We start from the raw sequence: 17,826 nt of genomic DNA, 5'->3' as shown, positions 1-17,826 counted from the left end.
ATATAAATTAAATAAGTGTGCAAAAAGTGAGCAACATTAGTGTTCTTGGGTTAGTTCATTGTCCGTTCAGAAATCGGATGTCAGAGGGGTAAAAGCTGTTCCCAAAATATTGTGTGTGTGTGTGTGTGTCTGTCTTCAGGCTCCTGTACCTCCAATCTGATGGTAGTAATGAGAAGAGGGCATGTGTTGGGTGGTGGGGGTGCTCGATGCCACCTTTTGGGAGCTTAGTGCCCATGATGGAGCTTGCTGAGTTTGCAGCTTTTTCTGCCAACAGGAGGCGTTGAGAACGTAAGAGTCTGTAAGTTGTAGGGTACTATGGCTTCCTCCCATATTCCAAGAAGACATACAGATAGGGTTGGTATGTTGTTGGCACTGGAAGCATGGTGATGCTTGTGAACTCTCCCGTGCCATCCTCGCTGATTTGATTTGACACCAGCAATGCATTTCACAGTTCTGATGTACATGTGACAAATAAGGCTAATCTTTTATATTAAAAAAAGTCTTCAGAATCAGTTGAGTGTTGAGGTGAGTGAAGTTGTTCACAACGGTTCAGGAGCCTGATGGCTGCAAGGTGATCCTGGTGGTGTGGCTCCTAAAGCTTCTGTACCTCTTGCCCAATGGTAGTAGTGAGAAGGGAGCATGGCCTGGATAGTGGGGTCCGTGATGGTGGACGCTGCTTTCTTGTGCCAGTGTTCCTTGTAAATGTGCTCGGTGCTGGGAAGGGCTTTGCCTGTGATGGACTGGGCCATATCCACCACTTTCTGTAGACGTTTCCATCCCAAGCTGTGGTGCAGCCTGTTGGGGTATTTTCAGCTGTGTATTTATAGACCCTGATCCGGGGGTGAGGGGGAGGTTAGGCAGGTGGTAAATCTTGCACAAGGGTGACCTGCAGGCTAGTGCAAGGAAGGAGTGCCCACCACCTCCTTTGGTAGAGACCTACATTAGGAATGTAGGGAATGGGATTGAGAGGGGAAGTAAACCAGCCATGATCCAATGGTGAAGCAGACTCAATGGGCCGAATGGCCTTATTCTGCTCCTATGTCTTGTGCTATAGATAGCGAATGTACTTTATTTCCAGGGGAACTAAAAACTCAAGTGTGCAATATTCAAGGTGAGATGGGAAAGATTTAAGAGACCTGAGGGGTAAATTTTCACGAAGGTTGTGAGTGTGTGTAGAACGAGCTGCCAGAGGAAGTTGGCTAGGCAGGTACAGTAATAACATCTAAAAGGTATCTGGACAAGTTCATGCGTAGGAAAGACTTGGATGGGGGCCGAATGCAGGGAGAAGGGGACGAGCTTGATCGGCATGGAGGAGTTGGGCTGAAGGGCCTGTTCCCTTTCTGTACTAATCTGACCACCTCACAGAGGCTGGTGTATCTCTGGAATTCTCCGCCCCACAGTGTGGAGGGGGTGGGATCACTTCGGGGATTTAAAGGGGAGGCTGAGGAATCGAGGGCTGCTTGGACCGGCCAGGATGTTCTGAGTGGGATGGAGGCTGCTATTGTACTGAGTGGGGTGGCTCTATGGGGGCGGGGGGGTGGCGGTCACAGACTCTAAGGAGTGAGCAGGAGTTCATTCTTGTCTGGAGGGTGCTATTACTGAGGCTTGTGCCCTCTGCTGGTGGTGTCTGCACACTGCAGCTCTCTCCCCTCAGCAGGAAGCTCGTCCACAGTGACACACTGGCCTTGTTTCAGAGCTCTTTTCCTTTGTTATTTAAAGACAGACCAAGAGAAGAAAAGAGCATTGATTACGTGACATCCTTCACTCTGTCCCTGGGTAGTTTGCATCCTTTGTTGTTCTTGAAAAAGTTATTTTCTTTTACACACGCACAAAACTGTATTCAATCATGAGATAGAAGGGATTATAAAATTTAACAATTTTAAATTAGAATACTGTTACTATCATCTCCAACACGCTCAATTATCGTGGGGTGGGGTCCACCGTCCTTAGAAATCCCCCACTCTGCCCCTAGCAATTGCAAGCTCCCTCCCCAAAGACGCCTATGCACAAACATAACCCTGCCCACAACTTGTTAGCCCTAGCCCCGTCCTTTCGGACTGTGGCAAGAAACCAGAGCACTTGGTCACGGCGAGAACGTGCAAACTCGTTACTGACAGCAGCAGGAGATAAACCCGGATTGCTGGACCTGTGACTCTGTTACACTAGTGTAGTTCTTCCTCCCAGTCTCAGGTGTAGAAATTCAACCGTTCAGTGCTGATTCAACCACTTGGATCATGGATACTTGTGCCAAATAACCGGATTGTTGCGTGCCGTGACGTATGGCGTAGGTGATCATCCTCTTTCATGATTGATCTTGGCAAATTTTTCCACAGAACTGGTTTGTCATTGCCACCTTCTGGGCAGAGTCTTTCCAAGACAGGTGACCCCAGCCATTATCAATACTCTTCAGAGATTGTCTGCCTGGTGTCAGTGGTCGCATAACCAAGACTAGTGATATGCACCAGCTGCCAATAGAACCATCCACCCCCTGTTCCCATGGCTTCACCCGACCCTGACTGGGGGACTAAGCAGGTGCTACACCTTGCCCAAGGGTGACTTGCAGGCTAGCGGAGGGAAGGAGCATCTTACATCTCCTTCAGTGGAGATGTATTTACACCCACTTCCCTAATGACATATAACTAAGTGCAAAAAGAGAGAACAATTAGTGAGTTCATAGGTTCATTTTCCATTCAGAAATCTGAAGGCAGAGTGGAAGAAGCTGTTCTTAAAACCTTAAGTGTGTGTTTTCAAGCTCTAATACCTCTCCTGATGGCATGTCCTGGATGGTACAGATCCTTAGTGACGGATGCTGCCTTCTGAAACTGCACTTAATAGTTGGGAGGCTAGTGCCCATGATGGAGCTGGCTAAGTTTACAACCCTCTCCAGCTTTTTCCGATCCTGTGCGGTGATGAAACCAGTTGGTATGCTCTCCAGGGTACATCTGTAGAAATTCTCTAGAGTGACATAGCCTGTCTCCTGAAGCTGGTAATGAAGTATAGCCCCTGTTGTGCCGCCATTGTGTTGGGCCCAGGATGGATCTTCAGAGATGTTGACACATAAGGACTTGAAACTACTCAGCCTTCTACCGCTGATCCCTCGAGGACTGGTGTGTGTTCCCTCGATCTCCCCTTCCTGAAGTCCACAATCAATTCCTTGGTCTTGCTGATGTCGAGGGCAAGGCCGTTGTTATGACAACACTATTTCACTCCTGTAGGTCTCCACGTCACCACCTGAGATTCTGCCAACAGCAATTGTCTTGATGGGTGAATTTATAGATGGCTGATTATGAGGGTTGGCGGGGGGGGGGGGGAGTGCTGAATTCTGCAGAGTTGTTCCCTGGATCTGAGTTAATCTCCCAGAGAACTGCTGAAACTTCACTTGTTCCCTCTGGAGTTCTGTTATCCTAGGCTCAGTGCAGGCACAAACCTTGTGTTTCTCCGTATCCTGTTTATTTGTTCTGGCCTGTTAATCCAGCCCCGGTGACTCAGTCCCTTAACAAAGGGTTGGGTGGAAACTCGAAGGGCTGAGGACTGTTGAGTCATCAGCCTCTCATCTCTGTTTTATTTTGGGGATTCTGCTGATCTGCTGTCAAGGTATCACCTTTGTTGAAGTGTTAACCGACCCAGAGATTGACACACCACATAAACGGGGGTGGCATGGTACTGTAGTGGTTAACACAACGCTTTACAGTACCAGCGACCCCGGTCCAGTTCTCCCCGTGACCGCGTGGGTTTCCTCCGTGTGCCCTGGTTTCCTCCCACAGTCCAAAGATGTACTGGTTGGTAGGTAATTGGTCATTGTAAATTGCCCGTGATTAGGCTCGGATTAAATTGGGGGTTTGCTGGGTGGTGAGGCTCAAAGGTCTGGGAGGGCCTATTCCGAACTGTATCTCAATTTAAAAAGAATCAGAGTCAGGTTTAATATCACTGGCATTTGTTGTGAAACTTGTAAACAGGCCATTGCAGTGACCATTAACCACTCACTTTTATTCCAGTGCTCTCCTAAACCCATCTTAACAGGCCTTATATAATGTAAGGGATCGTGGTCTTGCCATGGATATGATTGTTCTTGGCAAGTTTTTCTACAGAAGTGGTTTGCCATTGCTATCTTCTGGGCAGTGTCTTTGCAAGACGGGTGACCCCAGCCATTATTGATACTCTTCAGATTGTCTGCCTGGTGTATAACCAGGACTTGTGATGTGCACCAGCTGCTCGTACGACCATCCACCACCTGCACCCATGGCTTCATGTGACCCTGATCGGGGGGCTAAGCAGGTGCTACACCTTGCCCAAGGGTAACCTGCAGGCTCGCGGAGGGAAGGAGTGTCTTACACCTCCTTTGGTAGAGTTGTATCTCCACTCTGCCACCCACTTTTATACCAATCCTCTCCTAAATCCATTTTAGCAGAATCAGGTTTATTATCACTGAAACAGAGATATTTGTTGTTTTGCAGGAGCACTACAGTGCAGTATATAAAAACATTATTATAAATTACAGTAAGGAATGCCAAACAGAATAATAGTGAGGTGGTGTTCACGGACCGTTCTGAAGTCTGGTGGTGGAGAGGAAGAACCAGTGAGCATGCATCTTCGGGCTCCAGTACCTCCTCCCCCCTGATGGTAGCAATGAGAGGGTGGTTTGTCCTGGCTGCTGAGAGGACTCCATGATGGATGCCACCTTCTTGAGGCACCGTCTTCTGAAGCAGAGGGTAGTGCCCACGATGGACTGGCAGCCTTTTCCGACCCTGTGCGTGGGGCCCCTCCGTACCAGCTGGTGATGTAACCAGTTAGAATGCTCTCCACCGTACACCTGGAGAAATTTGCGACTGACATACCAATTCTCCTCGAGCTCCTAATGAAATAAAGCCACCTCTGCATTTGTCAATCGGGGCGGGGGGGGGTCGTGAGGGTCAATAGTGTCATGCTTGGTGTAATACTCTGACCGTGCCAGTGACTCGGGTTCGATTCCCACCGCTGTCTGTACCTTCTCCCTGTGTTTCGGTTCCTCCCATATTCTGAATACATGCACGTTATAGTTAGTACGCCGTGGGAATGTTATGTTGGCGCTGGAAGCATGGTGGCACCTGAGGGTTCCCCTCAGCATGTCCACGGACTCGAATAACCTTTGACACCTTTGCTATCAACTTCTGCTTTAAGTATAGCTGTGGCAATGAATTCCACAGATTCACCCACCTCTGTCTAAAGAGGTTCCTCCTCATCTCCGTTCTAAAGAGATGGCCCTCTGTTCTGAGGATCTTCCCTCTGGTCCACTCTATCCAGGCCTTTCGATATCAGATAGGTTTCATTGAGATTTCCCCCGCCCATTCTTCCAAATTCCAGCGAGTACAGGCCCAGAGCCATCAAGCACTCCAAACACCCAAGAGGTCAGAGGGCATCAGTCAGGAAAGAAATGGGGTGAACGTTTCAGGCCTGCGACCCATCACGTGACACTGTGCCCCAGCGGAGGATCTGTAGTTGTCCCTTTCCCAATACTTGGGAACGATGTGGGAGTGTCTTTGCCCGAGGATCTGTTGTATTACTGTATTTCGGAAATGTGGAATACTGGTTAGACCAGTACAAACTAATGTGCCATGACACATATTACCTTTATGATGCTAATCAACTACACTAACCCACTCCACTCTCCCACCTTCCCTACTGGGGACATCCACACAGGAGGGCCAGTGAACTCGGAGATCTTTGAGATGCGGGCGGAAACCGGTGCAGCCAGGTAAACGGTGAAGAGCATACAGGCTCCACATGGACAGTGCCCGGAGATGGGGATTGAACCCCGGTCCCTACCCTCTGTGCTTCCCTTTTAACCCCATTTTGATAGATGAGCTTTGGGCGTCCAACGACCATCGGAACATGCGTTGTGTCAGTGACCAACGTGGTGACGGCCCCTTCCAAGTATTGCCATGTGGCTGGCTCCAACATAGCATGTCTGCAAATCACCTTTCCACGTTTTAAAACCTGAATTACAGTAAATATATTTAAAATAAGTAAGTAGTGCAAAAAGAAAGGAAATAAAGTCAGTGAGGTAGTGTTCATGGGTTCAATGTCCATTTAGAAATCTGATGGTAGAAGGGAAGAAGCTGTTCCTGAATCACAGTGTGTGCCTTCAGGCTGCAGTCCCTCCTGATGATAGCAATGAGAAGAGGGCACGTCCTGGGCAGTGGGGTCCTTAATGATGGATGCACCTTTCTGAGGCATCGCTCCCTGACATGTCCTGGTTACTGTGGAGGCTAGCACCCATGATGGGGCTGACTAAGTTTACTATTCTCTGCAGCTTATTTTGATCCTGTGCAGCACCGCCCTCTCTCCTCCCCCCATACCAGACAATGACAGCTGGCTACAATACTCTCCACTGTACATCTGTAGAAATTTGCGAGTGTTTTAGGTGACAAACCAAATCTCCTCCAACTCCTCATGATATATGGCTGCTGTCTTGCCTTCTTTATAGCTGCATTGAAGTGTTGGGTCCAGGTTAGCCCTTCAGAGAATTGACACCCAAGAGCATGAAATTGCTGACTCTCTCCATTTCAGATCTTATGAGGACAGGTGTGTTCCCTCCTCTTACCCTTATTAAACCTGATTCTAATGTTTTTCACAATGGGAGACAAGTTCATGGTCATGCAGGAGATGTTCCATAGTGTCCTGTTCTGAGACAGTAGTAATTATTACCTGGGATATTCCTGGCAAGTTGCGGATCAGGGGCAGGGAGGGTTGGGCAGTAAACTCAGTGGTGCTAAAATCCTGGAAAGTGCTCAGAACTCTCACAAAAGCTTTTTTTTGTTGTGGGAGGTTGTCCTTGAATTTCCAGTGTTGTCAGGGGCAGAGTGTTTCTGCAGGTGACACTGTGTTTGTGATCTGGCCATGATGTAATGATTGGAAGGGGGTTTGATGTTTGCCCCTTCTTCCTGGAGGAAACTGGCTTCAGTTTAACCAGCAGCTTTCAGGGGAGAGTAGCTGCTCTTCCCAGCTGGGCCGGAAGGTCTGCACAGGATGGGAGCTGCCCGTGGGAGGTGGAGGCCGTGTGCAGCGTGCCTTGCTTCTGCGGCGGGGGTCCCGAGCAGCTGCGTTGAATGGAGGGGAGGTGACGTCACTGCATCCTGTGCTGGCCCACAATAGCAGGAAGGGTCTGAGACACCGGTCGGTGCAGGGGGGAAAAAACAAAGCAGGCTGCCTTCCGGGGAATAGACAGCAGCTGCCAAACCCCCCCCCCCTCAACTGAGCAGCCTGGGGCTGGGGTTTGGAGACGGAGTGAAAAGCTTGTCCTGCATGTTGTTTGTACAGATTAACCACTGCACTGTGCACTGAGGTAGAACAAAACCAGCATGCAGAGTAAAGTGTAAAGAGGTAAATGATACATATATTGATAACATTTGTACAGGAGTTGAGATGCTATGTTGAAGGTGGAACAGACATTGGTGAGCCTGAATTTGGTTACCTACAGGAAAGATATTAAGCTTGAAAGAATGCAGAGGAAATTTACAAGGATGTTGCCCGGGACTTGAGGGCTTGACTGGGTTAGGACGTTATTCCCTGGAGCGTAGGAGAATGAGGCTTCCCACCCCACCCCACCTCTTCAGAATAGAACTGGAGGTCATGGGTTAAAGGTGAAATATTTAAGTGGAACCTTTTCACTCAGAGGATGGTGAGAGTGCTAACAAGCTGGTTCAGTTGTAACGTTTATTGGAATTGGTTTATTAGTGTCATGTGCTGAGGTGCAGTGAAAAGCTTGTCCTGAGTATTGCTTGTTTTATTTAGAGCATGGTAACAGGCCCAACGAGCCCCCACCACTCGGTTACACCCGTGTGACCAATTGACTTACTAACCTTCGTCTTTGAACTGTGGGAGGAAACCAGAGCACCCGGAGGAAACCCACGGGGAGAATGCATGAACTCCTGACAGACAGTGGTGGGAATTGTACCTGGGTCACTAGCTACTATGCTGCTGTGCTGCCCTGGGCTCTGCACTGAACTGTGGCTCAGGCTGCGGCCTGCTTCGGGCTCTGTTTCTGATATGCTGAGCTGTGTCCACGACTCTGCAATTTCTTGTGGTTCCTGTCAGCGCGGTTGCCATACCAGACCAGGTGTATGGATAAAAGATAGGTACAAGTCGGTGGGGACATGCTGAACTTCCTTAGCCTGCTATTTAAATGTGTGCGACTGCACACCCCAGCCTCAACCTGACCCCATTGCTGAGATCATGCACGTCCGTCACACTGAAATCTTTTTCGGGGGTACCAGGGAGTTTGGGGGGGGGGGGGAATGCAGAGAGTGACTGAGAAGACTCGGCTGTGGCTGAAGAACTTCTTTCTTTGCCGGAAACTTTTATGGATTTTCCAGATTTAGTTCTTAAAAAAAAAAATCTCCCAAGTTTGATTCTGTTTTGATTGCAGGCACACTTGGTGAGCAAATTTCTTTTCCTGAAAGCTAAAAATATTTCCCACTGAACCACCCCCTCCCCGCCAGTGTTCCTTATCGGCACCTGTGTCAGGGGAGGAAGCAGGATATGACTGCATTGGTTTTCCGAGCTCCTTTAAGGATCACTTCCTGGCTGGATCCTGGGATTCGCCAGTGTGGATTTGCTGGAAGTTCGGAGCCCTCGGTCAATGCTCTGCCCCGGGCTTGTTCGCTGTCGCTGTATGGAAACCCTCGGATCTTCAGTCTGGCCAGGGAGCTCGCCTTTGCCTCTCAGCAGCCGAGAGTGGGTCTCTGGCCCGAGGGGGTGAGTCAGAGGGTGGGAGGCGGACGGAGGGGGTGAGGCTGGTTGTGGAGAGGCAAGCGGTGGGACTGAGTGAACCACAGGGCAGAGTCTTTGCTGGTAAGCTGTCCTTTCAGGGAGCCACATCTGCCTTGGTAATGCCCAGGGCACAAAATTCCCTTCTCCCATCTCGGGTTTAGTCAGTTCTTTAGAGCTATGGATTACAGGTCCAGGGGAGATCTCACAGAGCAGAGGCAGCAGGCGTAAAGTTCATGTTCCTACCACACCGTACCATCACTCACTCCTGGGGTCAGAATTAAGTTCCTTCCACATCATCCCATCACACAGTGAAGCTCCCTCTATATTGTCCCGTCACACACCTTGGGGTCAGACAGAGAGAAGCTCCCTCCACACCATCCCGTCACACACCCTGGGATCAGACAGAGAGTGAAGCTCCCTCTATATTGTCCCGTCACACACCCCGGGATCTGACAGAGAGAAGCTCCCTCCACACCGTCCCATCACACACCTTGGGATCAGACAGAGAGAAGCTCCCTCCACACCGTCCCATCACACACCTTGGGATCAGACAGAGAGAAGCTCCCTCCACACCGTCCCATCAGGCACTCCTGGGATCAGACAGAGAGAAGCTCCCTCCACACCGTCCCATCACACACCTTGGGATCAGACAGAGAGAAGCTCCCTCCACACCGTCCCATCAGGCACTCCTGGGATCAGACAGAGAGAAGCTCCCTCCACACCGTCCCATCAGACACTCCTGGGGCAGGAGAAGCATTGTATGATAGGAAGATTTGGTTGCTGATTAATACTACCTGAATATTTTTGCTCTCTCTCTGTACTACTTAATTTTAATATGTATTTCTTACTGTAACTTATAGTAATTTTAAATATATTTCACTGTACTGCCGTTTGAAAACAGCAAATTTCATGACGTATGTCAGTGATAATAAAGCTGTCCCGTGCATCCCCGAGGTTAGAGCTCCCTCTGATCTCAGACCTCCATAACTTCATGTTGGTGTGTTTCGTACAGTGGGCTGGAAACACTGGCTGGAGTGAAGGTTCCGTAACATTTAGAGTTTGTGGACAAAATCTCACATTATTATGATGTTTGACTGTAGGTGCTGAGCTAGAACCAGTCCGAGGATGTAATTCACCTAAATCCCTCCAACTAGCCAACACAATATCAGGATTCCTGGCTGCTTTGTAAATTTCCTGACCAGGAATTGGGGGCAGGTTTCCTGACTGGTTTTCCAGTTTTATCCAGGCATCAGCATCACGAATCCTGGCTGATTTCACCTTCCTTGACAGAGACAGGGAGGAGTGTAGGGGTTGGAGAGGATACAGAGACAGGGAGGGGTGTAGGGGATGGAGGGGTTTACAGAGACAGGGAGGGGTGTAGGGGATGGAGGGGTTTACAGAGACAGGGAGGGGTGTTGGGACCGGAGGGGGTCACAAAGGTGGGGGGGGGGTCGCGGAGATGGGAAGTGTGTGGTTACAGAGTCGGTGTAGGCGCTGGCAGGGTTTGTGAAGATGGAGAGGATTTGGTTTGGTCTGGTGTTCACTGAGGGGTGAACATTGAGTAGTTTCCAGGGTGGTTTTTTGGTTTGGTGGCCCCACCTGGGAGACCACCAGCACCTACCACCTTGTTTCTGGGGTGAGGACAAACTCCTCTAACCCTCTACTCTCCCCCCCCCACCCCAGGTGCCGCTGGGACCCGCTGATGTCACCGTGAACCCCTGAGGGGCAACTGGAACCGACAGTGTGAACAGGTGAGAGCATTTGTGTACCGCCTCTCGTGGCCTGGGGTCTCTCCCCTAACCGCAGGCCTTGCAGTCAGTGTTGCAAAGTGTGAAGTGTGTGTGGGGTGGGTGTACGCAGAAAGATCCCACAATATAGCACTTCAGGGAGTAACGTCTTGTCGATTTGTTCCTCAGTTATGAAGCCCAGGCCGGGTGTTGTGTTTGCACTGGAGTATTTGCCTGCCTGCACTGCACTTTCTCTGTGACTGTTGCACTCTATTCTGTGTTCTCCTTTCCTTTTTACTCAATCTATTTCTCTCTGTATGGCAGGCAGGGAAAACAGAAGGTCCTCACTTTATCTCAGTTTTGGAAACCAAATCCTTTTCCTGATTCCTGTCTGTGCCCATTCACACCGCTCCGTGGCACAGTGACCAGAACTGTGTGCCGCTCTCGGTTGGTGTGTGCACTGTTCCAGCAAAATGTGTTCTGGTTCCACGATGTTTCAATCCAACAATCTGTCCAAGAACCTTCCTGCTGAACGAGTCATAGATCAATACCGAGTGGATAGTGGCCCTTTGGCCCAGAGCCAGAGTTACTACACGCAGCTCGTCCCCATTTCCTGAGCTTAGCTCATATCCCTCATCCCCACCCCTCTGTGTGCCGTGCCAAGCCAAGCCAAGGCAGCTTTATTCCAAGCAGCATTTGCCTTGGCTTGCCAATCCCGCCTGTCTTTTTTAACCATCCAGTGACCCGTCCTGGTCTCTGTACTCAGCCTCTTCCCTCCACTCCTCTCGGTTTCCTGCCTGTTGGCTTCTCGCGCTGTGGGGTCGCTGGCACCGGAGCCTTGTGGAACGCGCTTCAGCCTGCCTTCTGCAAGCTCCCCCACCCACCGCAACCCGACCCGTGCTGCAGACTGCCTGGCTGCTGCTGCTCTCCACTCCTTCCTCCACAGGTCCTGTGACACGACGTTGGCGCTCTCCCCGATCCCAGACGTGGCTTCCTCCTTCCTTCCTTCCTTTCCAGAGATCGGAGAATCTCCATCTGCTGTGCAGCTGGAGAGAACCAGTTTCCTCTGGTGGGAATAGGGTGGAGAGAGTGGGGAGTCCAGACAAGGGAGGGGCAGGAAGTTGCCCAAAATCAGAGCCTGGCTCTCTAGTGGTGTGATTGGGAATGGGGAAGGAACGGGATGTGTCTGGTCCCCTCCCCAACGTGGCTGCTGGGGAGGTGGGTAACTTTCAGTAGGTGGTTGGTTCAATAGTGAGTGGTTGAAGGGAAGTACTGTAACTGAACCTGGACGTGTGGGACTTCAGGTTTCTGTACCTCCTGCACGATGGGAGCGGGGAAAGATGGCGTGGCCTGGCTGGAGTGGGGGACCTTTGGAAATGACCTTCATGTGTCTGTGCCTCCTGTTGATACGACCGATGCTGGGAACGGCTGTACCGGAGATGCATTGGGCAGAGTCCACTGCTCTCTCCAGTTTCTTTGTATGTTGCGATGTACACGTGATAGATAAAGTTCCTGTGCATTTCCAATTGTTGTACCAGACCAACAAGCAACCAGTCAGGACACTTTCAACAGGACATCTGTAGAAGTTTGTTAGAGTTTGGTGATGAGCTACCCCCCTCAACCTTCTAAGAAAGTAAAGATATCGGTTGGGTGCAGATGGGGTGATAGAACAGATTTTTGGGGCTGAATGGCCTGTATGGGTTAGTAGGTTGTGGGCATGCTATGTTGGTGTCAGAAGCATGGCAACACTTGTGGGGTGCCCCCGGCACATAGTCGTAGAAAAGTACAGCACAGAAACAGGCCCTTCAGCCCATCTAGTCCCTGCTGAACCATTTAAATTGGCTACTCCCATTAACCTGCACTGGGACCATAACCCTCCATACCTCTGCCATCCATGTACCCATCCAAATCTCTCTTAAACATTGAAATTGTGCTTGCGTGCAGCTCTTGTGCTGACAGCTCGTTCCACACTCTCACCATGAGGAGAAGTTTCCCATCATGTTCCCTTTAAACTTCTCACCTTTCACCCTTAACTCCATGAGCTGTGGTTGTAGTCACAACCAACGTCAGTGGGGAAAAAGCCTGCTTGCATTTATCCTATCGATACCCTTCATAATCTTGAATACCTCTATCAAATCTCCCCTCAATCTTCTACGTTCCAAGGAAGAAAGTCCTAACCTATTAAATCTTTCCTCATTACTCAGGTCTTCCAGACCTGGCAGCATGCTTGTAGATTTTCTCTGTACTCTTTCAAACTTATATACATCTTTGGAGGGTGACCAAAACTGAGCATAATACTCTGAATTAGGCCTCGCTGGTGTATTATACCGTCCTTGGAATGTATTAAGTCATGGATACAGTTGACCCATTTCACTGCACACATGCCAAACAAATCTACTCATTCTTTCCTCCTGCATCCAGATCATTCCATTCTTCTGCCTGTTTGGGAAGCGGTAGTGGGGTAGGGTTAAACTGTGCGTGGGCAGTTTTTCTGACGTGTTCTGCACCCCCACCCCCAGCCTTGCACAGGTAACGATGGGATCGGCGGCAGACAGCTACGTCAAGGAGTTTACGCGACATTCCACCGACATGATGCTCAACCTGAATGAGATGCGGAAGCGGGAAATCCTGACCGATGTCAAGGTTCTGGTGGAGGGCCAGGAGTTCAGGGCGCACAAGGCTGTGCTCGTGGCCTGCAGGTACGTGGAGAGCGCGCTGACATGAAATCTTTAATGACCCCCACCCTGCCTGAGACCGTGGCCCCTTTTGGATTTCTCTCTGTCACCCTGCCTTGAATACATTCAGTGATTGCTGTTGAGAACGCCAAAGATTGTCCCCTGAGAGAATTCCTCCACGTCTCTGTCTGTAACTACACCCCCTGAGTTCTAGATGCCCCAAGGGAGACATCCTCTCATACCATCTGCCCATTCCAATCCCCTTCAGAACACAGCTCGATTCACAAAACTCCAATAACTCTCTGCCCAGCAACCCAACCTTTCCTCGTGGACCAACCCTTTCACGCTAGGAATTGTTCAAGTGAACACAGTACAGGCCCTTCGGCCCACAATGTTGTGCCAACCTTTTAATCTACTCCAAGATCAATCTAACCCTTCCCTCCTGCATAACCCTCCATTTTTCTATCATCAGTGTGTCAATCAAAGCATCTCTGAAATGTCCCTAATGTTTTTACCACCATTCCTGGAAATGAATTTCACAGAGCCACTGCTGTGGTTTTAAAGTAAACCTCTGATCCCTGTACTCTCCTTCAAATTTATGCCACCTCGTTTTAGCCATAACATGAAGCTTCTCTGCAATACCTCCCATGCAGCTATATCTGACCTCGAATGTAAACCTGGCTACAGTCACACCATTCCTATAAAGATGTATCAGACTGCCAGTGCTAAATAACCGGGTGTACCCTCAGTCATGGTGAAAGTAACCGCAAGTTTGTTTATTGTGATGCAGCGCGGAACAGGCCTGTAACATTGAATCAGTTTCACGGGTCTGGCGAGTGAGACAGAATACTAATCAATTACTTAAAGCAATAAAAATTTGCCCTGCAAAGCTAAATAGTCAACCAACTGGCTAAAGGTGCGAGCAGAGCATACCTTCCCAGCGGTTATGTCCAGCGCTTGCCTTAAAGGAAGACAGCAAGTCCCTTCCATGTGCCATTTTATGTCCGGGATGTGTGCAACTGGATGCCAGATGGATAACCAATGGGAAAAGTGGTTGCAGTTTCTAACCTAAACCAAGCACAACAAAGCGACTTTCGACAGGCAGAATGAACCAGGCCTCCCCACAGGACAATGCCCTTCCACCTATTCGAGCCACGACACCCGGCAACCCCTGATTTAACCCTGCCTCATCACAGGACAATTTACCACGACCAATTAACCCACCAACTGAGTATGTCTTTAATGCGGGTAGCATGCACTTGCACGGTTCACTAAGACGAACCTGTACGTGACTGGAATGTGGGAGGATTCTGGAACACACACAGGAACTCGTATAAACTCCTTGCAGGTAGCGTCAGGTTTGAACCGCAATCTTACAGCTGGCGCTGTAAAGCGTTATGCTAACTGCTAAACTACCGTACTGTTCTGCCCTCCAGCATTTTGAGGGTGTTGCTCAGGATTTCCAGCGTTTGCAGAATCTTTTGTTTTCAGTAGTGGGAATTAGGCTGGCAGGGTGGAGATGCCTCTCTGTCAAAGGAGGTGTAAGGCGCTCCTTCCCTCCGCTAGCCCACTAGCCATGGGAGCAGCTGGTGCACATCACAAGTCCTGGTTATATGGCAGGCAGACAGCCTCCGAAGAATATTGCTGATGGCTGGGGTCACCCATCTTGTAAAGTCACTGCCCAGGAGAAGATAATGGCAAGCTGTTTCTGTCAAAAACTTTGCCAGGAATAATCGTGGTCATGGGAAGACCATGATTGCCCTTGGCATATGACAAGGCACATAATGAGCGAATGAGCGTGGGAATAGCGTGGGTTGGGCTGAATAGACAGTTTTCCGCTTATTCCCCCCCAGGAAATAATGTTGAATCAGGAGCATTGATAATCTCTTAAGGATGGGCCGAATGGACAGTTTTCCTCTTATTTCCCCTCCCCACCCGCGCCAGGAAGTAGTGTTGAATCAGGCACACTGACAGTCTCTCCCTTCTCTTCTCAGTGGCTTCTTCTATTCCATCTTTTCGGAGCAGACGAAGAGGCACGTCACTCTGCTGACCCTGCCCCGCGGGGTAACTGCGGGGGGCTTCCGCCTACTGCTCGACTTCATGTACACGTCCTGCCTACCGCTGGATGTGGGGTCGGTGGCCGAGGTCCTCACCGCTGCCAGCTACCTGCAGATGGAGCACGTGGTCGAGACCTGCCGGAGTTTTGCCCACTTCAGGTAGGACCCCGATGCTTCCCAGCGTCACTTCGCCCCACCCCCCCGGACTGGGAGCAGCGGGCTTTGTTCCTTCGCACCCCCACCCCCATCCCCAGGCAGAGGCGAGGGGTTGGTGAGACCTGACCCACCCCCACACTCCCACCACGGCTCCCTTGCTGCCCCTGGATACCAGTCCCACTGCTGGGGTGGGGACGAGGGAGGGATGCAGTGCAGAGGGGGAGATGCTGTCTGGGATGGCGGTGGGGCGTGAAGAGAGTGAGGGTGGGGGTATGCCGCATTGCCGGAGGGGGGGCTCGGTCGTGGGGTGGAGTCGGGGCAGTATCCAAAGAGGGCCGTGATCAGTGAGGGGGCAAGGGTAGCACTGTGGCGTGGTCTACAGTGTGACGCTAGACGGGGACGTGATCTGGAGTGCAGTGTTGAGCTGCCGGTGGGAGGCAGTGCTTCATTGAATCGAGTGCAGGACTTGGGGTGATGTAGTGCAGATTGACTGTGTTCTGACCAGTAACCGTTTTCCCCTCCCTCCCTCTACTCTTTTGCAGGGCCCCGTTCACTCACACGTTTCTCAAGTCGCTGGAGACTCCGCATGCAAGTCAGCCGCTCCCCTTCCTGCCGCCAGGCTCCTTGTTCCCGGGCCGGCCCCTGGCCCCACCGCTGGGAGGCTGCGGCCTGCTGCCGGAGTCTGCCTTCCACTTCCCTGCCGGCTGCCAGGCCCCGCACAAGGCGGTGGTGGACAGTGGCGGGCGAAGTGCCTGGCTCAGCGCCTTCCAGGGGCCGGGGGCCGGGCTGGGTGCGCGGGGCGCTGCCCACAGGGCGGACGTCGGAAAGGCAGTAGCCTCGGGCGGGGAGAGCGGCAAGCCGTCTCCTCCGGTCCCCGACAGCCCGCAGCGCTCGGACTGCAGGCCCAACTCTCCCACGGAGTCCAAGAGCGCCGGGCTGGAACGCAGCCCGCCCCCGGGCGACCAGGCGCCCACCCCGGGGCCTCCGCCTGACCCCAAGGCCTGCAACTGGAAGAAGTACAAATTCATCGTGCTCAACTCACTAAACCAGGTTGGCAGGTCCCAGCCCCAGGCTCGGCCCGAGCCCCATGGCGACCGGAGCCCCAGCAGCCCCGAGGTGGAGGGCGAGGAAGAGGCGGCCCATGGTGAAGAAGTCAGCCGGTGAGTGAGGCGTGGGCATTGGGTGTAGGGAGGTGCTGCTGGGCACCCTGAGCTGGGTGGGGGGAAGTTTCTAACACCAGCCGAGTGAACTGGGTACAAGGGCCAGGAGACCATTCAATACTTCCATAATGTGGCAAGAACTTCCCTTCCCACACTCAGAGCGTGACCCTCAGGGTCTCGGTCCTTATCCCTGGACATGGGGGGGATGTCCTCCCTCGGCTCCTGGGAACTCTGGCCTGTCACTCATGGCCCTGCCCTTTGGGGGAGTGGAATCCCCTCTGCAGGAGGTCCTCGGCTTACGACAGGGTCCCGTTGTTGAGAACCGTCCGTAGCCTGAGCAACAGGTAGAAACACTAGAGACTCTGATGGGTGCATGGATGAAAAAAAAAATGGAGGACTATGTGCTCGATCAGGTGGAGATAGGTCTCTACCAAAGGAGGTGTAAGGCATTCCTTCCCTCCACTAGCCTGCAGGTCACCCTTAAGCAAGGTGTAGCACAGCCCCTCCCCCTGGGTCAGGGTTACCTGAATCCATGGGAGCAGCCGGTGCACATCACAAGTCCTGGTTATGTGACCACTGACACCAGGCAGACAATCTCTGAAGAGTATTGATAATGGCTGGGGTCACCGTCTTGTAAAGACACTGCCCAGAGGAAGGCAATGGCAGACCACTTCTCAGAAAAAATTTGCCAAGAACAATCGCGGTCACTGTGATCGCCCACATCATACGACACAGCACGTGATGAATGAAGTGTGAGGGAGGGGTTAGACTGATCGTAGAGCAGATTAAAAGCACAACACGTGGTGGGCTGGGCTGGGCCGGCAGGGTTCTGTGCTGTCATGTTCCGTGTAGCGGTCAGCGTAACGCTATTACATCACCAGTGAGGAGTTCGTATGTCCTCCTTCGACAGCGAAGGTTTTCTCCCTTGTCCCAAGACGTACCGGTTAGTGTTGACCTACGGGTTAGTATAAGTTGTATCATTGTTGACGTACGGGTTAGTGTTGACCTACGGGTTAGTATAAGTTGTATCATTGTTGACGTACGGGTTAGTGTTGATAAGTTGTAGCCGTGCTACGTCAGCGCTAGAAGCATGTGACACTTGTGTGCTGCCCCCAGCCCATCCTCCGAGGACTCTGCTAGTCGTTGACACAAGCAACGGATTTCACTGTATGTTTTGATATAGGTGTAACAAATAAAACTTATTTAATGAAATATACCGAACTCTTGTTGGTAAGGTTGGGTGTTTAGGTACTGGGATAGTTCCTGTACCAAACAATTCTGGTCACCTCAGGTCCAGGATCTC

General features: G+C 51.2%; 1 protein-coding gene across 3 annotated transcripts in view; it reads left to right on the top strand.

Annotated features, from left to right (window-relative positions):
* Positions 1-17,826, top strand: part of LOC134346890 (B-cell lymphoma 6 protein-like) — a 32,811-nt gene that overhangs the window by 6,748 nt on the left and 8,237 nt on the right. For 2 of the 3 annotated variants that reach the window (XM_063048711.1, XM_063048712.1), the window contains exons 2-5: positions 10,432-10,499; positions 12,995-13,174; positions 15,145-15,366; positions 15,906-16,523. In XM_063048711.1, coding sequence (XP_062904781.1) covers positions 13,011-13,174; positions 15,145-15,366; positions 15,906-16,523 — 1,004 coding nt within the window. In that variant the 5' untranslated portion in view covers positions 10,432-10,499; positions 12,995-13,010. Of the gene's footprint in view, positions 1-8,416; positions 8,734-10,431; positions 10,500-12,994; positions 13,175-15,144; positions 15,367-15,905; positions 16,524-17,826 lie in introns of those variants that run through there. The other variant, XM_063048710.1, reaches the window with a different exon arrangement.

The sequence above is a fragment of the Mobula hypostoma genome, chromosome 5 (genome assembly GCF_963921235.1).
Source record: "Mobula hypostoma chromosome 5, sMobHyp1.1, whole genome shotgun sequence".
In the NCBI taxonomy this organism is placed as follows: domain Eukaryota; kingdom Metazoa; phylum Chordata; class Chondrichthyes; order Myliobatiformes; family Myliobatidae; genus Mobula; species Mobula hypostoma.
Note: the sequence above shows the minus strand (reverse complement) of the source record. Positions and strands in the feature narration are given on the sequence as shown.